A 17,882-nucleotide genomic window follows, 5' to 3' on the forward strand; every position below is an offset into this window, starting at 1 on the left:
CTGACCTCCAACTGACTTCTGGATCAAAACCACAAAGGGAAGGAGAGAAAAGTCAAGGCAGCAGCAGGATGGCTTCTGAAGGCTTCCAGCCACTTGGTTCTGCTGCATTTCCAGCCAGTAACAAAAGCAGTGAGAATAGAGAATAGAATAGAATAAACCAGGTTGGAAGAGACCTTCAAGATCATCGAGTCCAACCTATCATCCAACACCACCTAATCAACTAACCCATGACACCAAGCACCCCATCAAGTCTCCTCCTGAACACCTCCAGTGATGGTGACTCCACCACCTCCCCAGGCAGCCCATTCCAATGGGCAATCACTCTCTCTGTGTAAAACTTCCTCCTGACCTCCAGCCTGAACCTCCCCTGGCGCAGCCTGAGACTGTGTCCTCTTGTTCTGGTGCTGGCTGCCTGGGAGAAGAGACCAACCTCTGCCTGTTTACAACCCCCCTTCAGGTAGTTGTAGAGAGTAATGAGGTCACCCCTGAGTCTCCTCCTCTCCAGGCTAAGCAACCCCAGCTCCCTCAGCCTCTCCTCACAGGGCTGTGTTCCAAGCCCCTCACTAACTTCGTTGTGGGGAGAGCCTTGGCCTCTGGGCACAGCCAGTGCCAGGGCACAGCCAGTGCCAGGGCAGCAGCGGCAGGACCGAGAAGCCCTCTGCTGCTTTGAGAGCACTGCATCCCACAGCCCCCCAGACACAGCCCTTCCTGCTCCACAAGGGGACAGCAGCGTTATGGGAAGCTGCCTTGCTGCCTGACACAGCCTTACTCCCTGACCCAGCCTTACCCCAGCCTCTGCTGCCAGCAGCAGCATTCCCTTTTGCTGCTACAGCAGCACGAAGGGAGGATCAGCCCCTGGGGAGGTGCAGGAGATGACAACACAGCACTGCTAGGAGCTGCCTCCCACTGCCTGTGACAGTTCCAGAGGTCCTGCAGGAAAAGACAAACTGTCCTCAGGAACCCTCCACACATACCTCAAGGGGCAGAAAGTGTCAGGCAGGAGGTTGGAGCTGAGCAGGAGGAGAAAGTTGTTTGGGGTGAGGCTGCTGGAGGCCTGGAGCAGGCTGCCCAGAGAGGTTGTGGAGTCTGCTGGTGTGGAGAGCTTCCAACCCCCCCTGGGCACTGTGCTGCTGGGCAGGGTGCTGGGGGTGCCCTGCTGGAGCAGAGGGTTGGGTGAGTGAGCTCCAGAGGTTCCTTCCAGTCCCTGCCAGGCTGTGACCTTGTTTAGAAGCCCATGGAGCATACAGCTGCTCCTAGAAAGCTTTTCAAGGGTCTCCACAGTCTGTGTTGCACAAACATCCAGACAGCTGGAGGAGCATCACAGGGCTGCATCTCCTCTGCTCAAGGCCACCCCTATCCTGGAGTGTCCCAGCTGCTGGGACCTCAGCATCACCCTCTCCAAACACCTTTCTGGGGGAGGGGACTGGCACAGCCTCACTCTTTACCCACCTTTATCATACCAGATGAGAACAAACTGCCTGTGAATGTCCATGCCCTGACCTCATCTGCGGCACACCAACAGTCACTGCCAACACCACGGCCATGAAGCTCTTCAAGGGAGTCTTTGCACAACCACACAATCACAGGCTGGCAGGGCTTGGAAGGACCTCTGGAGATTCAGTCCAACCCCCCTGCCAAGGCCACCAACCAGGGGGGGTTGGAAGCTCTCCAGAGATGGAGAGTCCAGCACCTCCCTGGGCAGCCTGCTCCAGGCCTCCAGCACCCTTCAGTCACAGAAGTTCCTCCCCATGCTCAGATGGAACTTTTGATGTGCCAGTTTGTGCCCAGTGCCCCTTGTCCTGTCTCTGGGCACCACTGACAGCAGCCTGGTGCCACCCTCCTGACACCCACCTGTGAAGTATTGATCAGCATTGATCAGACCCTCTCCTCAGAAGGGAGATGTTCAGCCTCCTGAGCTAGCACCCAAGCTGCTTCAGCAGCAATGCAGACCAGCTCCCCAGCCCCCTCTTTACCTGCCCCTGGTTTTCATCACACAGAGATCAGACCCTTCAGACTGGAAGCTCAGAGCTGTGTCACTCGCCTGCAAGCTCAGAGCCCTGTCCCCTCCATGGCACAGCTGCCAGCTGGGCTCCTCTGACATTCAGCTAACAACCACTTCAGCCAACTGCTCCACCAGGCCAAGCTCAGGAGCCCATAACTGCCTCTGGTGTTTCACTGAGGGCAGCACTTGCTGCTCTCCAGCTCCCCACATCTCCTTAGCCCCCCTCTGAGCCCCACTCTTAGCCAGCTGGCTCCCAGGACTGAACTGAGAGGTTTGTTCCACCACCTCCCTATGCAGACCTTGCCAGGAGCAAGGAGGAAGAGAGGAGTAGGAAGCAGGTTCCTCTTCCTCTTGCTGAGGAGGGGGGCAGTAAGAGGAGTGGAATTTGCCCCTCCTTAGCTCCCTGCTGCCCAATACCTTCATGAGCCATCACACCCTCACCTCCCTTGCAGGCTTCCCAGTTTCAGTCACAGTACAACCTTGGCTTACATCATCAAATGTCCTTTTAGTGTCCTAACACCACTTCACCTCCTCTCCTTCAGAGGGCACAGAACCATGGTGCTGGCAAAGCCCTTTCAAGATCACCCAGCCCAACCCTTCCCTACCTCTGCCAAGGCTGGGGCTGAGCCCTCAGCACCACAGCTCTGCCTCTCTGGAACAGCTCCTAGGACAGGCATTCAAACACCTCCCTGGGCAGCCTGGGGCAGGCTTTGAGAACCCTTTCAGGGAAGAAATTTCTTCTAACGTCCCACCTAAACCTCCCCTGGGGCAATGCTGCTGTCCTGAGCTGGATTTCCATTTTTCAAGAGCCCCCCACATCACATCTGTTAAAACAGGTCAAGGAAGTCCCCCTGAACTCCTCCCTTTACTGCTGCTGGCAGCTTACACCACCACCAACCCCTTCTCCTTCACCCTCAGTGCGGCTTCTTGCTTCTCTGAGCTGCAGGCTTGCCACAAGGCAGGCAGAGCCACCACAAGCAGGACCTTTCCTCTCTGGTAAGCCTCTGCAGAAGGTACCAGGCTGTGCTCCCTGGGGTGCCCATTACCTGCTGGCACACCAGCCTCCCAAGGGTGTTCAGCACCTGGTGTACCCTGGAAGCGCTGCTCTGCAGCTACGGAAGCCTCTTGCTGAAGATGAATGGATCTGAGCAGCACAGTGTACTTCAGCATGGACAGCACTACTGGGAGCTGTGCTCAGCAGGAAGGCAGAAGGAGCTCTAAAGGCACAGCCGAGGCCAGAAGCCTGCAGACAGCCACTTCTCAGCTGGGTCTGTCCAAACAGCTTCAAGAGGCACAAACCTGCCCTGGACAGTCACAGAATGGTTTGGGTTGGAAAGGGCCTGAGAGATCATCCAGTGCCAGCCCCTGCAGGGACCCCTCCCACCAGCACAGGCTGCTCAAGGCCTCATTCAGCCTGGCCCTGAACACCTCCAGGCAGGAGGCAGCCACAGCCTCCCTGGGCAGCCTGGGCCAGAGTCTCCCCAGCCTCACTGCCAAGGATTTCTTCCTCCTCTCCACTCTCAGTCTCCCCTGCTTCACTACATCACCCTTCCTGCTTCACCTTAGGAGAGACCTCAACAGCTGACAGCCCCTCCTCAGGCCAAGATCTCAGAGCACTCTGCAGGCTTGTGCCACCCCTTTGACTCTCTGGCACCATTCCCGTGCCAGAAGGCAGGCAGGAGGTGCTGCCCGAGGTGCTGCCGGAGGTGCTGCCCGGGGCTGGAGCGGCAGGCCTGGGCTGAGCCACGCACGCTGCCAGCGCTAGCAGCCACCTGCCACGTCCCCTGCCACGCACACACCCTCTGCCTGCCCTCATTTCCCACTGACTCGGGCTGCTCCACAGCAAACGCCTAGGGAGAGGCGTGGGAAAGCAAATGGTTCCCTGGCAGGCTCCTGCTGCACCCCAGAGCGATGGCCACGGTGCACAGACAGCATCTGTGACCTCCACCGGGCGACTCGGACGCCTCTGCTGGCTGCAGCAACGAGGGGGCACAGCAGCGGGCACAGAGAGCCCAGCCCACGGAGGGAAGATGCAGAGTGCTGACCGAGGTTGGTGGCACGGCGGCTGCAGCAGCCGGTGCTGGCGGTGCCCCCCGGCGCCGTGCCGCTGCCTGGCTAATCGCGCCGGGAGCGGTAAGCGCTGCCTGCTGCACCGCTGCGCCCATTGCCCCCAGCTGACAGCGCTGGCACCCAGCGCCGCTTCCCAGGGCTGCGTTCCAAAAGCACTCCCTCTGCTGCTTCCCGGAGAGGTGCTTGTCCCGGCAGGAGGAGAAGCCTTCCTCCCCCAGCACACCCTTCACACCCGAGGATTTGCTTTGTCATGCCACTTGAAGCCACACACAGCAGCTACAGCTGGAGAACCGAGGCAGAGCTCCTGGCTGAGCACACACAAACTTCACACCACCACCTCCACGCCTTCAAAACAAAACCAAACCCAAATCAACCTCTGGTCCTGAGCCCAACATACAGAACAGCCCCAAACGGACTGCCGTGCCCCGGCAAGCTGCTGGGGCTCTCTCCATTTTGGGTCATACCAGGCAGCTTCAAATTACATCGCATCTGATCTGCTGCAGGGCAACAGGAGCTCTCCAGGGGGCAAAGCGGGGGACAGGAGCAAGAAGAATGTGTTTAAGGGTGTCCAGGCTGTGCTAAGCAAGGTGCTCCTCGCTCAGCACCGTGCCAGCCAGGCTGTGCAGGGACCCTCAACAATGATGGGGACAAGGAGCAGCAGCAGATCCCGGGATCTTGCTCAGGCACGGGAGCTGCTCAGACAAACCTTAAATGTGCTACGGATGGAGAACAAAGAGAGGGGAGGCAGGCTCCCAGCGGCACCGCCGAGATGCTCCGTGCCCGGCGGGCTGGGACCCGGCAAAGGGAACACCGGCTGCCGGCGGCACTGCGGAGCGGGGCAGGGAAAGGTGAGCTCCGGCTCCTGCAGCCACCCAGCTCATCCGTGTCCTTCACCCGCCGTGACCCAGAGGCCCCTGATGCAGACGCTGCCCTTGCCCGTGCTAAACACTCCCAGAGGCTGCTGCCAGCCACACCAGGCACCTTTGCTCAGCACCCCTCCGGTGGGCAAGGGGCCGTGGCCAGCCCAGCACGGCGCCTCCTCCCGGGGTGACACAACCGCAGTGCTCCATGGCAGGGAGCCACCACCTCGCCGCACTCGCAGCGGCCACAGCTCTCTCCCGGGGGGCACCCAGGACCCCAGCACAGGGCAGGTGTCAGGGCAGGCCCCGGCCCGCTAGGGTGGGCCCAGGCCCCGCTGCCGGCGCCGCTGCCCCCCGGCCTCACCTGCTCGGCACCGTAGGCCGTGGCAAACTGGACGAACTCCTCCACCCGCACGAAGCCATCACCGTCGCGGTCCAGGGCGTCGAAAACAGGCCGGAGACGAGGTTCCTCCTCCTCCGTCCGGGCCGGGGTCTCGGCGGAACCCTCCAGGGCCGGGCAGTCCCCATGCTCCGGAGCGGACCACGGCGGCGGCCCCGGGACGGGCTCGGCGGCCTCAAGTAGCCAGAGGCCCGGCTCCAGCTCCAGCCCCGTCCCGTCCCGCTGCGGCCGCAGGGGGAGCGGGAGCTCGGGCACGGCCGCCGGCGGTGGCGGCTCCATTTTCACCGGCGGCGCTCAGCGCCGGCCGCCGCCGCCGCCCGCCCCGCCGCTGCCCGGCGGCCATGCCCCGCGCCCATCACCCCTTCACATCGCGGCCGCCCGACACCAGGGGCAGCGATACCGGGAGGGGGGCGGCGGTGATGGCAACGCAGCGATGCCGGTACGATCCCAGCGGTAGCTCCGCCCGCACCCGGGCACACACGGCTTTGTGCGAGGCGGCGCCGACCCCGCCCCGCCCGCCCGGGAACGGCGTCTCCGAGACCGCAGGGTACGCGGAGCCCGACAGGGCCGGGGGGTGCGGGGAGAGGGTGAAAGCACCGAGAGGCAGCTCCAGCACCGAGAGGCAGCTCCGGCACCTGCCGGCCGCCGCTGCGGGGCAGCCCGCGGCGAGACACCAGATCCACCGCGCGGCCGCCGCGGGAGCAGGGGCGCTGACGTCACTCCCCTCCCCGCGCGGCCCCACCCACCGCGAGGAGGTGCAACGAGGCCACGCCCCTGGCCGGACGCCGGTTCCTGCGCAGCGGGGACGGGGCAGGAGGAGAGGGGCGGGGCCTGGCGGCGCGCGAGCACGTGGAGGCCGCGCGCACTCTGAGGGGCGGGGTCAGCAGGAACCGGGAGCGCGCGGCTCGGGGAAATGGGGGCACCGCGAGCCTGGGGGGGACACACAGAGCAGGGGGGGGTGACACCGTGCCCGGGGGGGATGGGCACCACACACCGTGCCCCGGGAGGGATGCACACCACACACCGTGCCCGGGGGGGATGGGCACCACACACCGTGTGTCCTGAGGGATGGACACCACACACCGAGTGCCCTGAGGGATGGACACCACACACCGTGCTCCGGGGGGGATGGACACCACACACCGAGTGCCCTGAGGGATGGACACCACACACCGTGCTCCGGGGGGGATGGACACCACACACCGAGTGCCCTGAGGGATGGACACCACACACCGTGCTCCGGGGGGGATGGACACCACACACCGAGTGCCCTGAGGGATGGGCACCACACACCGAGTGCCCTGAGGGATGGACATCACACACCGTGCCCCGGGGGGGATGGACACCACACACCGAGTGCCCTGAGGGATGGGCACCACACACCGAGTGCCCTGAGGGATGGACATCACACACCGTGCCCCGGGGGGGATGGACACCACACACCGAGTGCCCTGAGGGATGGGCACCACACACCGAGTGCCCTGAGGGATGGACACCACACACCGAGTGCCCGGGAGGGATGGACACCACACACCGAGTGCCCTGAGGGATGGACACCACACACCGTGCCCGGGAGGGATGGACACCACACACCGAGTGCCCTGAGGGATGGACACCACACACCCTGCTCCGGGAGGGATGCACACCACACACCGTGCCCCGGGAGAGATGACACCACACACCGTGCCCGGGAGGGATGGACACCACACACCGAGTGCCCGGGAGGTATGGACACCACACACCGTGCCCCGGGAGGGATGACACCACACACCGTGCCCCGGGAGAGATGACACCACACACCGTGCCCGGGAGGGATGGACACCACACACCGTGCCCCGGGAGGGATGGACACCACACGCCGTGCTCCGGGGGGGATGGACACCACACACCGTGCCCTGAGGGATGGACACCACACGCCGTGCTCCGGGGGGGATGGACACCACACGCCGTGCTCCGGGGGGGATGGACACCACACACCGTGCCCTGAGGGATGGACACCACACACCGTGCTCTGGGAGGGATGGACACCACACACCGTGTGCCCGGGAGGGATGGACACCACACGCCGTGCTCCGGGGGGGATGGACACCACACACCGTGTGCCCGGGAGGGATGGACACCACACGCCGTGCTCCGGGGGGGATGGACACCACACACCGTGCCCCGGGGGGGATGGACACCACACACCGTGCCCTGAGGGATGGACACCACACACCGTGCTCCGGGGGGGATGGACACCACACACCGTGCCCCGGGGGGGATGGACACCACACGCCGTGCTCCGGGGGGGATGGACACCACACGCCGTGCTCCGGGGGGGATGGACACCACACGCCGTGCGCCCGGGGGTGACCGCACACCGGCAGCGCGCCGCCCTCAGGACCCGTGGGGCAGTACCGTGTACCGGGACTGCACGCCACGCCGGGAGAGGGATGCCTCGCGTGGGGGTGCTGATGGTCTCCGTTCACCGGCACCAGGACCTGCTCCCTGCGGGTGTGCCGGCCCTGCCCCGCTCTCCCCGGGGCAGGGGGGTACTCTGTCCCTGCGCCGTGCACCTCTCGGGGGGAGGGCAGTGTGTACTCGGGGCTGATGGGCACCACACCAGGGGGTAACTGTGCCGGGGGACCACCAGCCATAGGCCAGTTCCCCTGCCACCCTCCCTGTGCCCCACACACCTCCCCCGTGGCCGGCACAGCCCCTGCAAGCGGCACAAAGCCACTCCCGGTTTGGCCAGCGTTCTGGGGGCAGCGCTGGGTTCGTGGTTGGCCTTTGCCAACCACCACAATTCCAAACCTCCGGGAGGGACCACAGTGCTCAGGGACAGTGCCCAGCGCCCTTGGGACCAACACAAGCTCCTCCAGGAGAAAATCCTTGTCCTGTTCTCAGGGAAGAGAGAGACTGTGGCTGGAGGCAAAGCCCAGACCTGAGCAAGGATGAGGCCCAGGCTCCACACCCTCATCCCCTGTGAAGGGGTGATGGGGATGGAGGTTCTCTCCCCAAGATGCTCAGCACCTCTGCTGAGGGACTCTGCAGGTGCTGGCATCATTTCCTCAGGGCCAGCTGGGCCCAAGGAGGTGGCAGTCCTCAAGCACCACGGGCCTGGGGCTCTGGGACACCACAGCCACCAAGCACTGCAGCTGCACTGGGCTCTGCTGGTGGTTGGTTTTCCCTGCTCCCTCAGGGCCCCATTCAGTGCACTGCAGGGCAGGGGCTGACCTAGCCAGATGTGGCCCCCTACAGCTCCTGTAGGAGAGGACACAGCAAGCACTCCTGAGGTGCCAACAGTCAGAGCCTGTAGGACCAACACCCTGCATGGGCCAAATGTCACAGGTGGGTGTGGAAGGTCTTTATTGGGAGCCTGGAGGAAGGAGCAAAGCCTGGCAACTCTCAGTGGAGTGCAGGATGTGCAGCCAAGGAGGAGAGCGAGCTCCAGGGAACAGAGGAGCCCCAGAAGTGTGTCAGCAGCAGGAGGTGGCTGCACAGGAGCAGTGTCCCCTGAGGCGCTGGCACTGGGGACATGTTTGGCTGCAGCACAGCCCTGAGCAGCCCCTGCAGCTCACCAGCTCCACATCCTGCATGGAGAGGACCAAACTCCTGCCTGTCCTACATCCACCCTCAGCTGTAGTGTCTTTGGAGAAAGGGGACAGCAGGAGACCACAGTGACAGACCAGGGGACAGCTCAGGCTCCCAACAGACACAAGTGTAACAGCAGAGAGCTCTGGTGGAGCTGCCCTCACCTCAGCTCTGCTCCTGGGAAAGGGACATCCCAGCTGCATCTGCACCACCCTCCAGGGACCACTGCCCCAGCCAGGACCCCACCCCAGGGCCAATCCCCCTGGGCAGGGCCAGCTTGGTCCTTGCTCCCCCTCCAAGAGGTCCTGCTGCCAAGCCAGGGCTGCCCTCAGCACCAAGGTAGATGTCAACCCTAGACGGGCTGAGCTGCTCCCTCCCAAAAGCAGCTGCTGGGGGTCCTGGGGAGCCCCAGGGCTAGAGAGGGGAGGAAGAGGATGGATCCCCACAGGCAGCCCTGCCTGCGAAGCGGGAAGGGCCAGGGGAGCAACTCACAGGGAGGCACAGAGGGACGGTGACCATCACAGCCCACAGTCTGGCAGCGTCCCTCAGCTCCCACAGCAGCGACGGCAGAGGAGGCAGGGGCGGGACGGGGCCGGCAGCAGCAGCCGCGGCCGGGGGGTCCCTGCGCAGCAGCCTCCGCTCGCAGCCCGCTCCGGCGGGCGGGCCCCGGCTGTCCCTCACGGGGTCGTGCTGGCTCCTGCAGCCCAGACATCTGCAAGACAGCGTGGAGGTGGGCACAGAGCCCTGCCCTGCTCGCCGGGCAGGACCTGAGCGTGGGGAGGAGGAGGGAAGGAGATCCTTGTCCCACAGTGCTGGGGCCAGCTCCCTCCCGTCACAGCCATCTGCAGCCAGCGCGGGGCCTGAGCTCAGCTCCAATGCAACGCTGAAGCTGGCAGGAATCTCTGTGCCAGCTCCTGCTGCCTGGGCACAGCAAAGGGGCAGCACCCTGCGTCAGGGGACACACAGAGGTGTCCAGGAAAGCGTCTGCCAGCAGCAGTGACAGGAGATAGCACACCAGCTGCTGCAGGCTCCAGGGAGGAACCCAGCAGGTTCTCCTGCCCTTCCCAAGGAGACCCCAGGGCTATCCATGATGGCCTGAAAGACCTTCTCTGTGTTCCTCTGACAAGAGCATGGGGCGGGGGGAGGGGGAGGCTGCTCCACCTTCCCCTTCCATGAGCCAGCAATGTGCTCTCAAGGCCAGGAAGGCCAATGGTGTGTCCTAGGGGGCACTGAAAAGAGAATGGCCAGCAGGGCAAGGGAGGTTCTGCTCCCACTCTACTCTGCCCTAGGGAGGCCACAGCTGGAGTCCTGGGTCCAGCTCTGGGCTCCCCAGTGCCAGAGCCAGGGAACTGCTGGAGAGAGCCCAGGGCAGGCTGCAGAGCTGCTGAGGGGCCTGGAGCAGCTCTGGCAGCAGCAAAGGCTGAGAGCCCTGGGGCTGAGAGCCTGCAGAAGAGCAGCCCCAGAGGGCAGCTGAGCAATGCTCAGCAAGAGCTAAAGGAGCTGTGGGGGGCAAGAGGCTGGGGCCAGGCTCTGCTGAGTGCTGCCCAGGGCCAGCAGAAGGGACAGCAAGGGGCAGAAAGTGTCAGGCAGGAGGTTGGAGCTGAGCAGGAGGAGAAAGTTGTTTGGGGTGAGGCTGCTGGAGGCCTGGAGCAGGCTGCCCAGAGAGGTTGTGGAGTCTGCTGGTGTGGAGAGCTTCCAACCCCCCCTGGGCACTGTGCTGCTGGGCAGGGTGCTGGGGGTGCCCTGCTTTGGCAGGGGGTTGGGTGGGTGAGCTCCAGGGCTCCCTTCCCACCACCCCATGCTGGGACTCTGGGATTTGCAGAGGAAGGTTTGAGAACCAATGCTGCCAAGTTGACACCTGGGCTGCTCTCCCTCGCCCAGAGACCCTGACACCCAGAGTCTGCTCCCTATTCCCCAGCAAGCCTGTGGCACACAGCTCCCTCAGCATGGTCAGGGCCTGGCAGGGGCAGATGACGTGGCACAGCCGCTGCTGTGGCAGCCAGGCCCTTACCCCAGGGGACAGGAGGGTTTGTGAGGCGATCCCTGCTCTAACCCCAGGAGGGGGAAATGCACATCACCTAGAGTTTAGCAGAGGATGAAGCAATACCCAGCAAGGCAGGGAAGCTGTTGGCAGAGGTCAGCCAGCTGCCTCCATCCACGACCAGGGTGGTGCCAGTGACGTAGGAGGAGAGGGGGCTGGCCAGGTAGAGCGCGCTGTGGGCGATCTCCGTCTTGGTGCCGGCGCGCTGCAGGGGGATGCCGTCCAACAGGCTGCCTTGCTCCGCCCACTTCCCACCTGAGAGGGTACCAGAGAGGTCAGCTGGGCCTGGGGGCCGCCTGCCCACCACCACTGCCCAGCAGGCACTCAGCACCCTGCGCCTGGGGCTCGCCGGGGACAGACTCCCAAGGAGAGATACAGGAAGGGGCTCAAGGGCAGCAGTGGATTTGTGCTGCGACGGCGAGGCCCAAGCCAGCAGCTCAGAGGGTTCCTAAGCCTGCAGGCCTCAACTGGCCCTCCACCAAGAGGCTGCCAGAGCTGAAGCAGCAGGCAAGGCTGAGCTCTGGGAGAAGCACAGCACCTGGTGGGGTCAGGGAGCTCACAGAGCTCAGCGGAGAAACCTCAGTGCCCTACAAGGTACTGAGGTCAGAGCTGTGCCAGCTCAGCCACAGGCACTGAACACATCTTGTGCCCCACAAGCTGCATGGCACTGGAGGTCTCTGTGCCCTCCCAGAGGGACACCAGCAGGGCAGAGGCAGGAGCCCCTGGGGGCCTTACCCAGGCGCCGGTAGCCCTCGGTGCCCGCGACGGGGCCCGGTGCCAGGCTGTTCACACGGATCTTGCTGGGGCCCCACTCCACGGCCAGGTGACGAGTCATGGCATCTGGGGAGGGATTGCAGCACCAATGAGAGATGCACAGCCAGCACGGGGCGGGGGGGGAAAGCCACAGAAGACTCTGGCCAAGAGCAAAGAGCCCTGGGGGAGGGCAGAGCCTCAACCCAAACCCAGGCTCACAGTATCCACACGGATTCACATTCCCCTCTGCCAAGGATTTCTCCCCATCCCAGTATCTGGGAGGAAGTGGCTTCCTTAGTGCCCACACACAGCCCAGAGAGCCCAGGGGGGAGTGGGGAGGTACCTATGGCAGCCTTAGCAGCACCAGCGTGCACCTGCAGGGCCTGGCCGCGGTAGCTCAGGGTTGCTGTGATGTTAACGATGACCCCACCGTGGTCCTGGGGAGCACAAGGGGACACAGAGTGAGGCAGAGAGCAGGGGATGTGCAGAGCAGTGGTGGGACAGGAGCTGGGCTAGGAGGGACAGCCAGCTGTGGGCAGACCCATCCCAGTTGGAAGAGACCTTTAAGATAACAGAGTCCAAGCCTTACCCAGCACTGCCAGGGCACCACTGAGTCCTGGCCCTCAGCACCACGGAGCTCTGGGCCTCAGCACCATGGAGCCCTGGGCCTCAGCACCACAGAGCCCTGGGCCTCAGCACCACAGCCACACAGCTCTCAAACCCCTCCAGGCATGGGGACTGCACCACTGCCCTGGACAGCCTGGGCCAGGCCTGGACAACCCTCAAGGGGAAGAAATTGTTCCTCATGGCCAACCTAAAACCCCTTCCTTGTTTCTTGGGAGCAGAGCCCAGCTGGCTGCAGCCTCCTCTCAGGGAGCTGCAGAGAGCAATGAGGTCTCCTTCAGCCTCCTCTTCTCCAGCCTCAACACCCCCAGCTCCCTCAGCTGCTCCTCCCCAGCCCTCTTCTCCAGACCCTTCCCCAGCTTGGTTGCCCTTCTCTGGCCCTGCTCCAGCTCCTCTATGCCCTTCTTGGAGTGAAGGGCCCACAACTGACCCCAGTACTTGAGCTGTGGCCTCACCAGTGCTGAGCACAGGGGCACAACCCCTGCCCTGCTCCTGCTGGTCACCTAGCTCCAGCCAAGTGCCAGGGCTGGGGACAGGCAGGGTTCCCATTTCCTGCAGAGGAACTGCCATCTGAGGGAGGGAACAGGCTAGATCTTAGCAAGGTGAGTGGCAGAGGCCTGGCAGCACAGCCCCTGTGCTCCCTTCCTCCCTCCAAGCTTCCCAGAGCACAGTGTGGTCAGGTTGGCACCAGGCCCCTGCTTGCCAGCAGCCTCTCCAGCAAGGGTGGTTCCACTTACCCGGAAATACTTCTCAAAGAGGACTTTGGAGGTGTTGAAGGTGCCCATGGTGTCAATGTCTAGCACTGTCTTGAAGGCATTGAAGGACAAGGCACTGGCTGGGCAGAGGAAGTTCCCTGCAGCATCTGAAGAACAAGCAGCCAGGGGCAGAGTCAAGGCTGGGCCAGGAGAGATCAGGCACCTTCAGGACACGTTCAGAGCACTTCTGTGGGAGGACAGTGAGTGGGAGTGTCTGGGCAGACTGGAGAGCACATGGGACAAGCCCTGGCAAGAGCATGGCCAGCTTGTGGCTGTGCTGCCCACCAGCAGGGCCAGGCTGGGGGCAGGAGGCTGTGGTGCAGTAGGAGCAGAGGCAAGCCCAGGAGGCCACGGATCACCAAGGGACCTCTGCCTGCTCCGAGCCCAGGGGCTGCCAGGGGACTGCAGCACCAGCCAGGCACCGGGCAAGCACAGCCCCTGGGCAGCAACAGGTCCCTGCAGGCAGTGGGCACCCCCTGCCCAGCCCAGCTGCTCACTGTTCACCAGGATGTCGATCCTCTGGAACTGCCTCAGTGCCTCCTCCACCGCTGCCGCCAGCGCCTGGGGCTGCCGGACGTCCGTGCACAGGGGCAGGCACTGCTGCCCCGTGGCTGCCACCAGCTTCTTGGAGGCCTGCAAGGAAAAGAGACCTCAGGTTCCTCCTGGGACTGTCCTTCAGCAAGGGTTAGGCCCAGACCTCTGAACAGGCAGGCAGGAGGTGAGGCAGGAGGTGGTCCCTGTCAGCACCAAGCAACACTGCGGGGGTGGGGGGGGTCTGCCCGAGCACAGCCACCTTTAAGGTCACCAAGGCCAGCCAGGGACACTACTGCCCCATAGCCCTGAGCACCATGTCTGGACAGCTTTTAGACAGACCCAGGGAAGGGGATTCAAGCACAGGGCCAGGCTGGGAGAACCCTTTCAGTGAGGAAGTTTTTCCTCGTGTCCAACTTAAACCTCCCCTGCCACAACTTGAGGCCATTGCCTCTTGTCCTGTCCCTTGCTCCTTGGGGAGCAAGTCCAAGCCTTACCCAGCACTGCCAGGGCAGCACTGAGCCCTGGCCCTCAGCACCACTGAGCCCTGGCCCTCAGCACCACAGCCACACAGCTCTCAAACCCCCCTAGGGATGGGGACTGCACCACCGCCCTGGGCAGCCTGGGCCAGGCCTGGACAACCCTCAAGGGGAAGAAATTGTTCCTCATGGCCAACCTAAAACCCCTTCCTTGTTCCTAGGGAGCAGAGCCCAAGCCCCAGCTGGCTGCAGCCTCCTCTCAGGGAGCTGCAGAGAGCAAGGAGGTCTCCCTCAGCCTCCTCTGCTCCAGGCTCAACACCCCCAGCTCCCTCAGCTGCTCCTCCCCAGCCCTCTTCCCCAGACCCTTCCCCAGCTCTCTTGCCCTTCTCTGGCCCTGCTCCAGCTCCTCAATCTCCTTCCTGCAGTGAGGAGCCCAGAGCTGAACCCAGCACTCAAGCTGTGGCCTCCCCAGTGCCCAGCCCAGAGGCACAGTCCCTGCCCTGCTCCTGCTGCCACCCCACTGCTGCTCCAGGCCAGGCTGCTGCTGCCCTTCTTGCCCCCCTGGGCACCCCCTGGCTCCTCTCCAGCTGCTGGCACCCAGCACCCCCAGGGCCTTCTCTGCTGGGCACTTTGCAGCCACTCTGCCCCCAGCCTGGAGCCTTCCTGGGCTGGTTGTGACCCAAGGGCAGGACCCAGCCCTTGGCCTTGTTGAACCTCATCCCCTTGGCCTCAGCCATGGCTGCAGCCTGGCCAGGGCCCTCTGCAGAGCCTCCAAGCCTCCTGCCGATCAGCACTGCCACCTAACTTGGTGTCATCTGCAAAGTGCCTGAGGCTGCTCTCCATCTCCTCATCAAGATCATGGAGAAAGATGTTAAAGATAACTGGCACAGCACTGAGCCCTGGGGAACACCACTGGTGATCAGCCAGCACTCTCCATGCCAGCAGTGTTTGATCCAGCAGAGTGAGCCCATGCAGGCCTAGGGCAGCCAGCTTTGTCAGGAGGGTGCTGTGGGGAACAGTGTCAAGGCTTTACTGAAGTCCAGGCCAGCAACATCCACAGCTTTCCCTCATCCACCAACTGGCTCAGCTTGTCATGGGAGGAGATGAGGTTCCTTAAGCAGGACCTGCTCCCAGCAGCACCCTGCAGCTCCAGTCCTGGGGCAGCCAAAGGAAGCTCCTGCACCTTGAGCCCCAACAGACCTCCAGGCTGGCCCTGAGGCCACAACCCACTAAGCCCTTCTGGGGGGCCTGGCATCGACACAGCACAGTGCAAGCAGCATCTCTGCAGGGCAAGTACAAAGGTTGGAGCTCAACAAGGCACTGCTGGCACAAGACCAGACACAATTCACCTTTAGACCCCTGCAGTCAGCAGGCAGAAGGGCACACACAGGGCAGCAGCTGGCAGGCCCTGCCTGCCAGGCACAGCAGCTGGTTCTGCAGCCCCGTGCCTGCCACAAACCACCCCAGGCACTCCTGAAGGCTTTGCTGGGTGCTGTGCAGGGCTGCTGCCGAGTCTGCACAACCCCTGTACTTAATTTGCTGTGCAAAGCTCCACTCTCAGGCTCGTGGAGCCCTGCTGGGAGCAGCTCTGAGCCCCAGCCAAAGCTAAGAGCTTGAGCGAGCAGTCCCTGGAGGGAGGCTTCACCCCCAAGGACTAAAATGTTCCTGAGTTTGTTTGCTGGCATGGGAGCACGAGGGAACCTGAAAAGGCAGCACTAAGCACCTCTGGGAGCTAGCTGGGCCATGCCAGCTCACTCTCACACACAGGTTTTGATGGTTGTTGGATTTCAGGGAGGTCCACACACAGCTACACAAAGCTCTCCTGGCAGCTTTCAGCACAAGCCACGGGCGAGGAATGGAAACTGCAGCAGCCAGACTCCAGCCTGGGATGAGACTCAGAGGGGTGGGAGGTTGTTCTACCCAGTCCTAGGGTAGCTTGTCTAACACAGCTTCACCAGTCACTGCTTCCAGACCTACCTCCTACCCTCCATCTCCAAGGTTCGGGGCTGTTCCCACCTCAGCCCACAGAGCCCTTGGACAAGAGGCTTTGTCCCACTTCAGGCTGAGATGATTTCAGTCTGACCTTGGGCTCTGCCACTCCCCTGCACACAAACCTTCACCAGCCTGCTCCTTTCTGTCCCATTTCCACGGTCTCTGAAGCTGGTGGGGGAAAGCAGCAAGTTCCACACTGAACTGAGCTCCACCGTGAGGTGCAGCCCACCCTGACCTCACAGCCAGGCTGCTGCCTGCTGGTGCTGAGAGCCAGAAGACCTTACGAGCCATGTCTCCTCTTGCACCACTGCCAGCTCCACCCCCAGGGCAGAGCATTCCGAGGTGCTTTCAGCTCCCCTTTCTGCCTGCCTGTCCTTCCAGAGCCCACACTCACCTCTGACACTCGCTGCAGGTTCCGGCTGGCAATCACCGTCCGGCAGCCGTGCCTGCAGGGAAGGGGCTGGTGAGAGCCAGAGCCGGCTCCTCACGGGGTGGCCTGGCTTCGGCTGGCAGAGGGCTGCACAACAGCCCTGCAGGGCAGCAGCTGCTGCAACGCCAGGCTCGCAGACCCAGCCCAGGGCAGGGTCACGGCTCACTGCAGACCCAGCCCAGGGCAGGGTCACGGCTCACTGCAGACCCAGCCCAGGGCAGGGTCACGGCTCACTGCAGACCCAGCCCAGGGCAGGGTCACGGCTCACTGCAGACCCAGCCCAGGGCAGCGCCACTGCCTGCCTCTCGCTCCCCAAGCCCCCCGAGCCTGCAGCAGGCAGCTCCTGCCCGCAGCTCTCACCAGAGCTCCCCAGGCTTCGCGCTCCACCTCCCCCTTGCTCCCACAGGGGAAGGGAGGCTGCCGGTGCCCAGCGAGGCCGCCGGTGCCCAGCGAGGCCGCCGGTGCCCAGCGAGGCTGCCCGTGCCCAGCGAGACCGCCGGTGCCCAGCGAGGCTGCCCGTGCCCAGCGAGGCCGCCGGTGCCCAGCGAGGCTGCCCGTGCCCAGCGAGACCGCCGGTGCCCAGCGAGGCTGCCGGTGCCCAGCGAGGCCGCCCGTGCCCAGCGAGGCTGCCGGTGCCCAGTGAGGCTGCCGGTGCCCAGCGAGGCCGCCCGTGCCCAGCGAGGCTGCCGGTGCCCAGCGAGGCTGCCGGTGCCCAGCGAGGCCGCCGGTGCCCAGCGAGGCTGCCGGTGCCCAGCGAGGCCGGGCAAGGCCTCCCCGGACACAGCCGGCACCGCTCCGGCTTGCCGGGCTCCCGCACCTCATGAAGATCTCCGCGATGCGGAAGCCGATGCCCGAGCCGCCGCCGGTGATGAAGGCGACCTGGCCCCTGGGGGAACACAGCAGGGTCAGAGCCGAGCGCGGGGCACGGCCGGGGACGCACGGCCGGGGACAGGCGGCCCCGGCCAGCGCGCAGGGGAGGCCAGCTCCCGCAGCGCCCCGGCACTCACGCCAGGATGTCGGGGCTGAAGAGGTGGCGGTAGTCCCGGAGGCAGTCATCGGTGTCCACATCCGGCGGCGGCGCACAGGCACCCGCGGCCCCCTCCGCCATGGCCGCGGCTGGGCTCGGCGCGGGGCACGCCGGGAGCCTGGGGCGGGGCCGGGAGCCTGGGGCGGGGCCGGGAGCCGGGGGCGGGGCCGGGGGCCTGGGGCGGGGCCGGGAGCCGGGGGCGGGGCCGGGGGCCTGGGGCGGGGCCGGGAGCCTGGGGCGGGGCCGGGGGCCGGGGGCGGGGCCGGTAGCCTGGGGCGGGGCCGGGAGCCGTGGGCGGGGGCCGTGGGCGGGGCCGGTAGCCTGGGGCGGGGCCGGGAGCCGGGG

At 64.4% G+C, this 17,882-nt stretch overlaps 2 protein-coding genes across 3 annotated transcripts in view; both read right to left on the reverse strand.

The window, feature by feature from the left end:
• The window catches only part of RAB11FIP3 (RAB11 family interacting protein 3), a 107,890-nt gene extending 102,007 nt beyond the window's left edge, over window positions 1-5,883 (reverse strand). The window contains 1 exon segment of the mRNA XM_068147326.1: window positions 5,297-5,883. Coding sequence (XP_068003427.1) covers window positions 5,297-5,611 — 315 coding nt within the window. The 5' untranslated portion in view covers window positions 5,612-5,883.
• Window positions 5,884-8,656: 2,773 nt separating this feature from the next.
• Window positions 8,657-17,644, reverse strand: DECR2 (2,4-dienoyl-CoA reductase 2). Of its 2 annotated transcripts, none has more exons than XM_068147327.1 (9): window positions 17,518-17,644; window positions 17,328-17,396; window positions 16,475-16,526; window positions 13,576-13,711; window positions 13,061-13,185; window positions 12,043-12,136; window positions 11,682-11,786; window positions 11,013-11,201; window positions 8,657-9,617 (listed from the first exon to the last, which is right to left on the reverse strand). In XM_068147327.1, exons 1-9 carry the CDS (start codon window positions 17,616-17,618, stop codon window positions 9,583-9,585), a joined length of 906 nt encoding a protein of 301 aa, XP_068003428.1. In that variant the 5' UTR covers window positions 17,619-17,644; the 3' UTR covers window positions 8,657-9,582. The 2 variants fall into 2 exon arrangements, with proteins under 2 accessions (XP_068003428.1, XP_068003429.1); XM_068147328.1 differs by having other exon boundaries at window positions 10,984-11,201.
• Window positions 17,645-17,882: the final 238 nt, after the last annotated feature.

This window comes from Melanerpes formicivorus, unplaced genomic scaffold (assembly GCF_026170545.1).
Source record: "Melanerpes formicivorus ecotype bairdi unplaced genomic scaffold, bMelFor1.0.p_v2 SCAF_14, whole genome shotgun sequence".
NCBI classification, from domain to species: domain Eukaryota; kingdom Metazoa; phylum Chordata; class Aves; order Piciformes; family Picidae; genus Melanerpes; species Melanerpes formicivorus.

What these genes read in the sequence shown, in the direction of transcription:
- DECR2 (XM_068147327.1), bottom strand. Translation starts at nt 17,618, where the DNA reads ATGGCGGAGGGGGCCGCGGGTGCCTGTGCGCCGCCGCCGGATGTGGAC. An exon ending in TTCAGCCCCGACATCCTGGC is followed by an intron (nt 17,397 to 17,517) that starts GTGAGTGCCGGG and finishes GTGTTCCCCCAG; the next exon opens with GGGCCAGGTCGCCTTCATCA. An exon ending in CAGCTTCCCTGCCTTGCTGG is followed by an intron (nt 9,618 to 11,012) that starts GTATTGCTTCAT and finishes GCTGTCTTGCAG; the next exon opens with ATGTCTGGGCTGCAGGAGCC.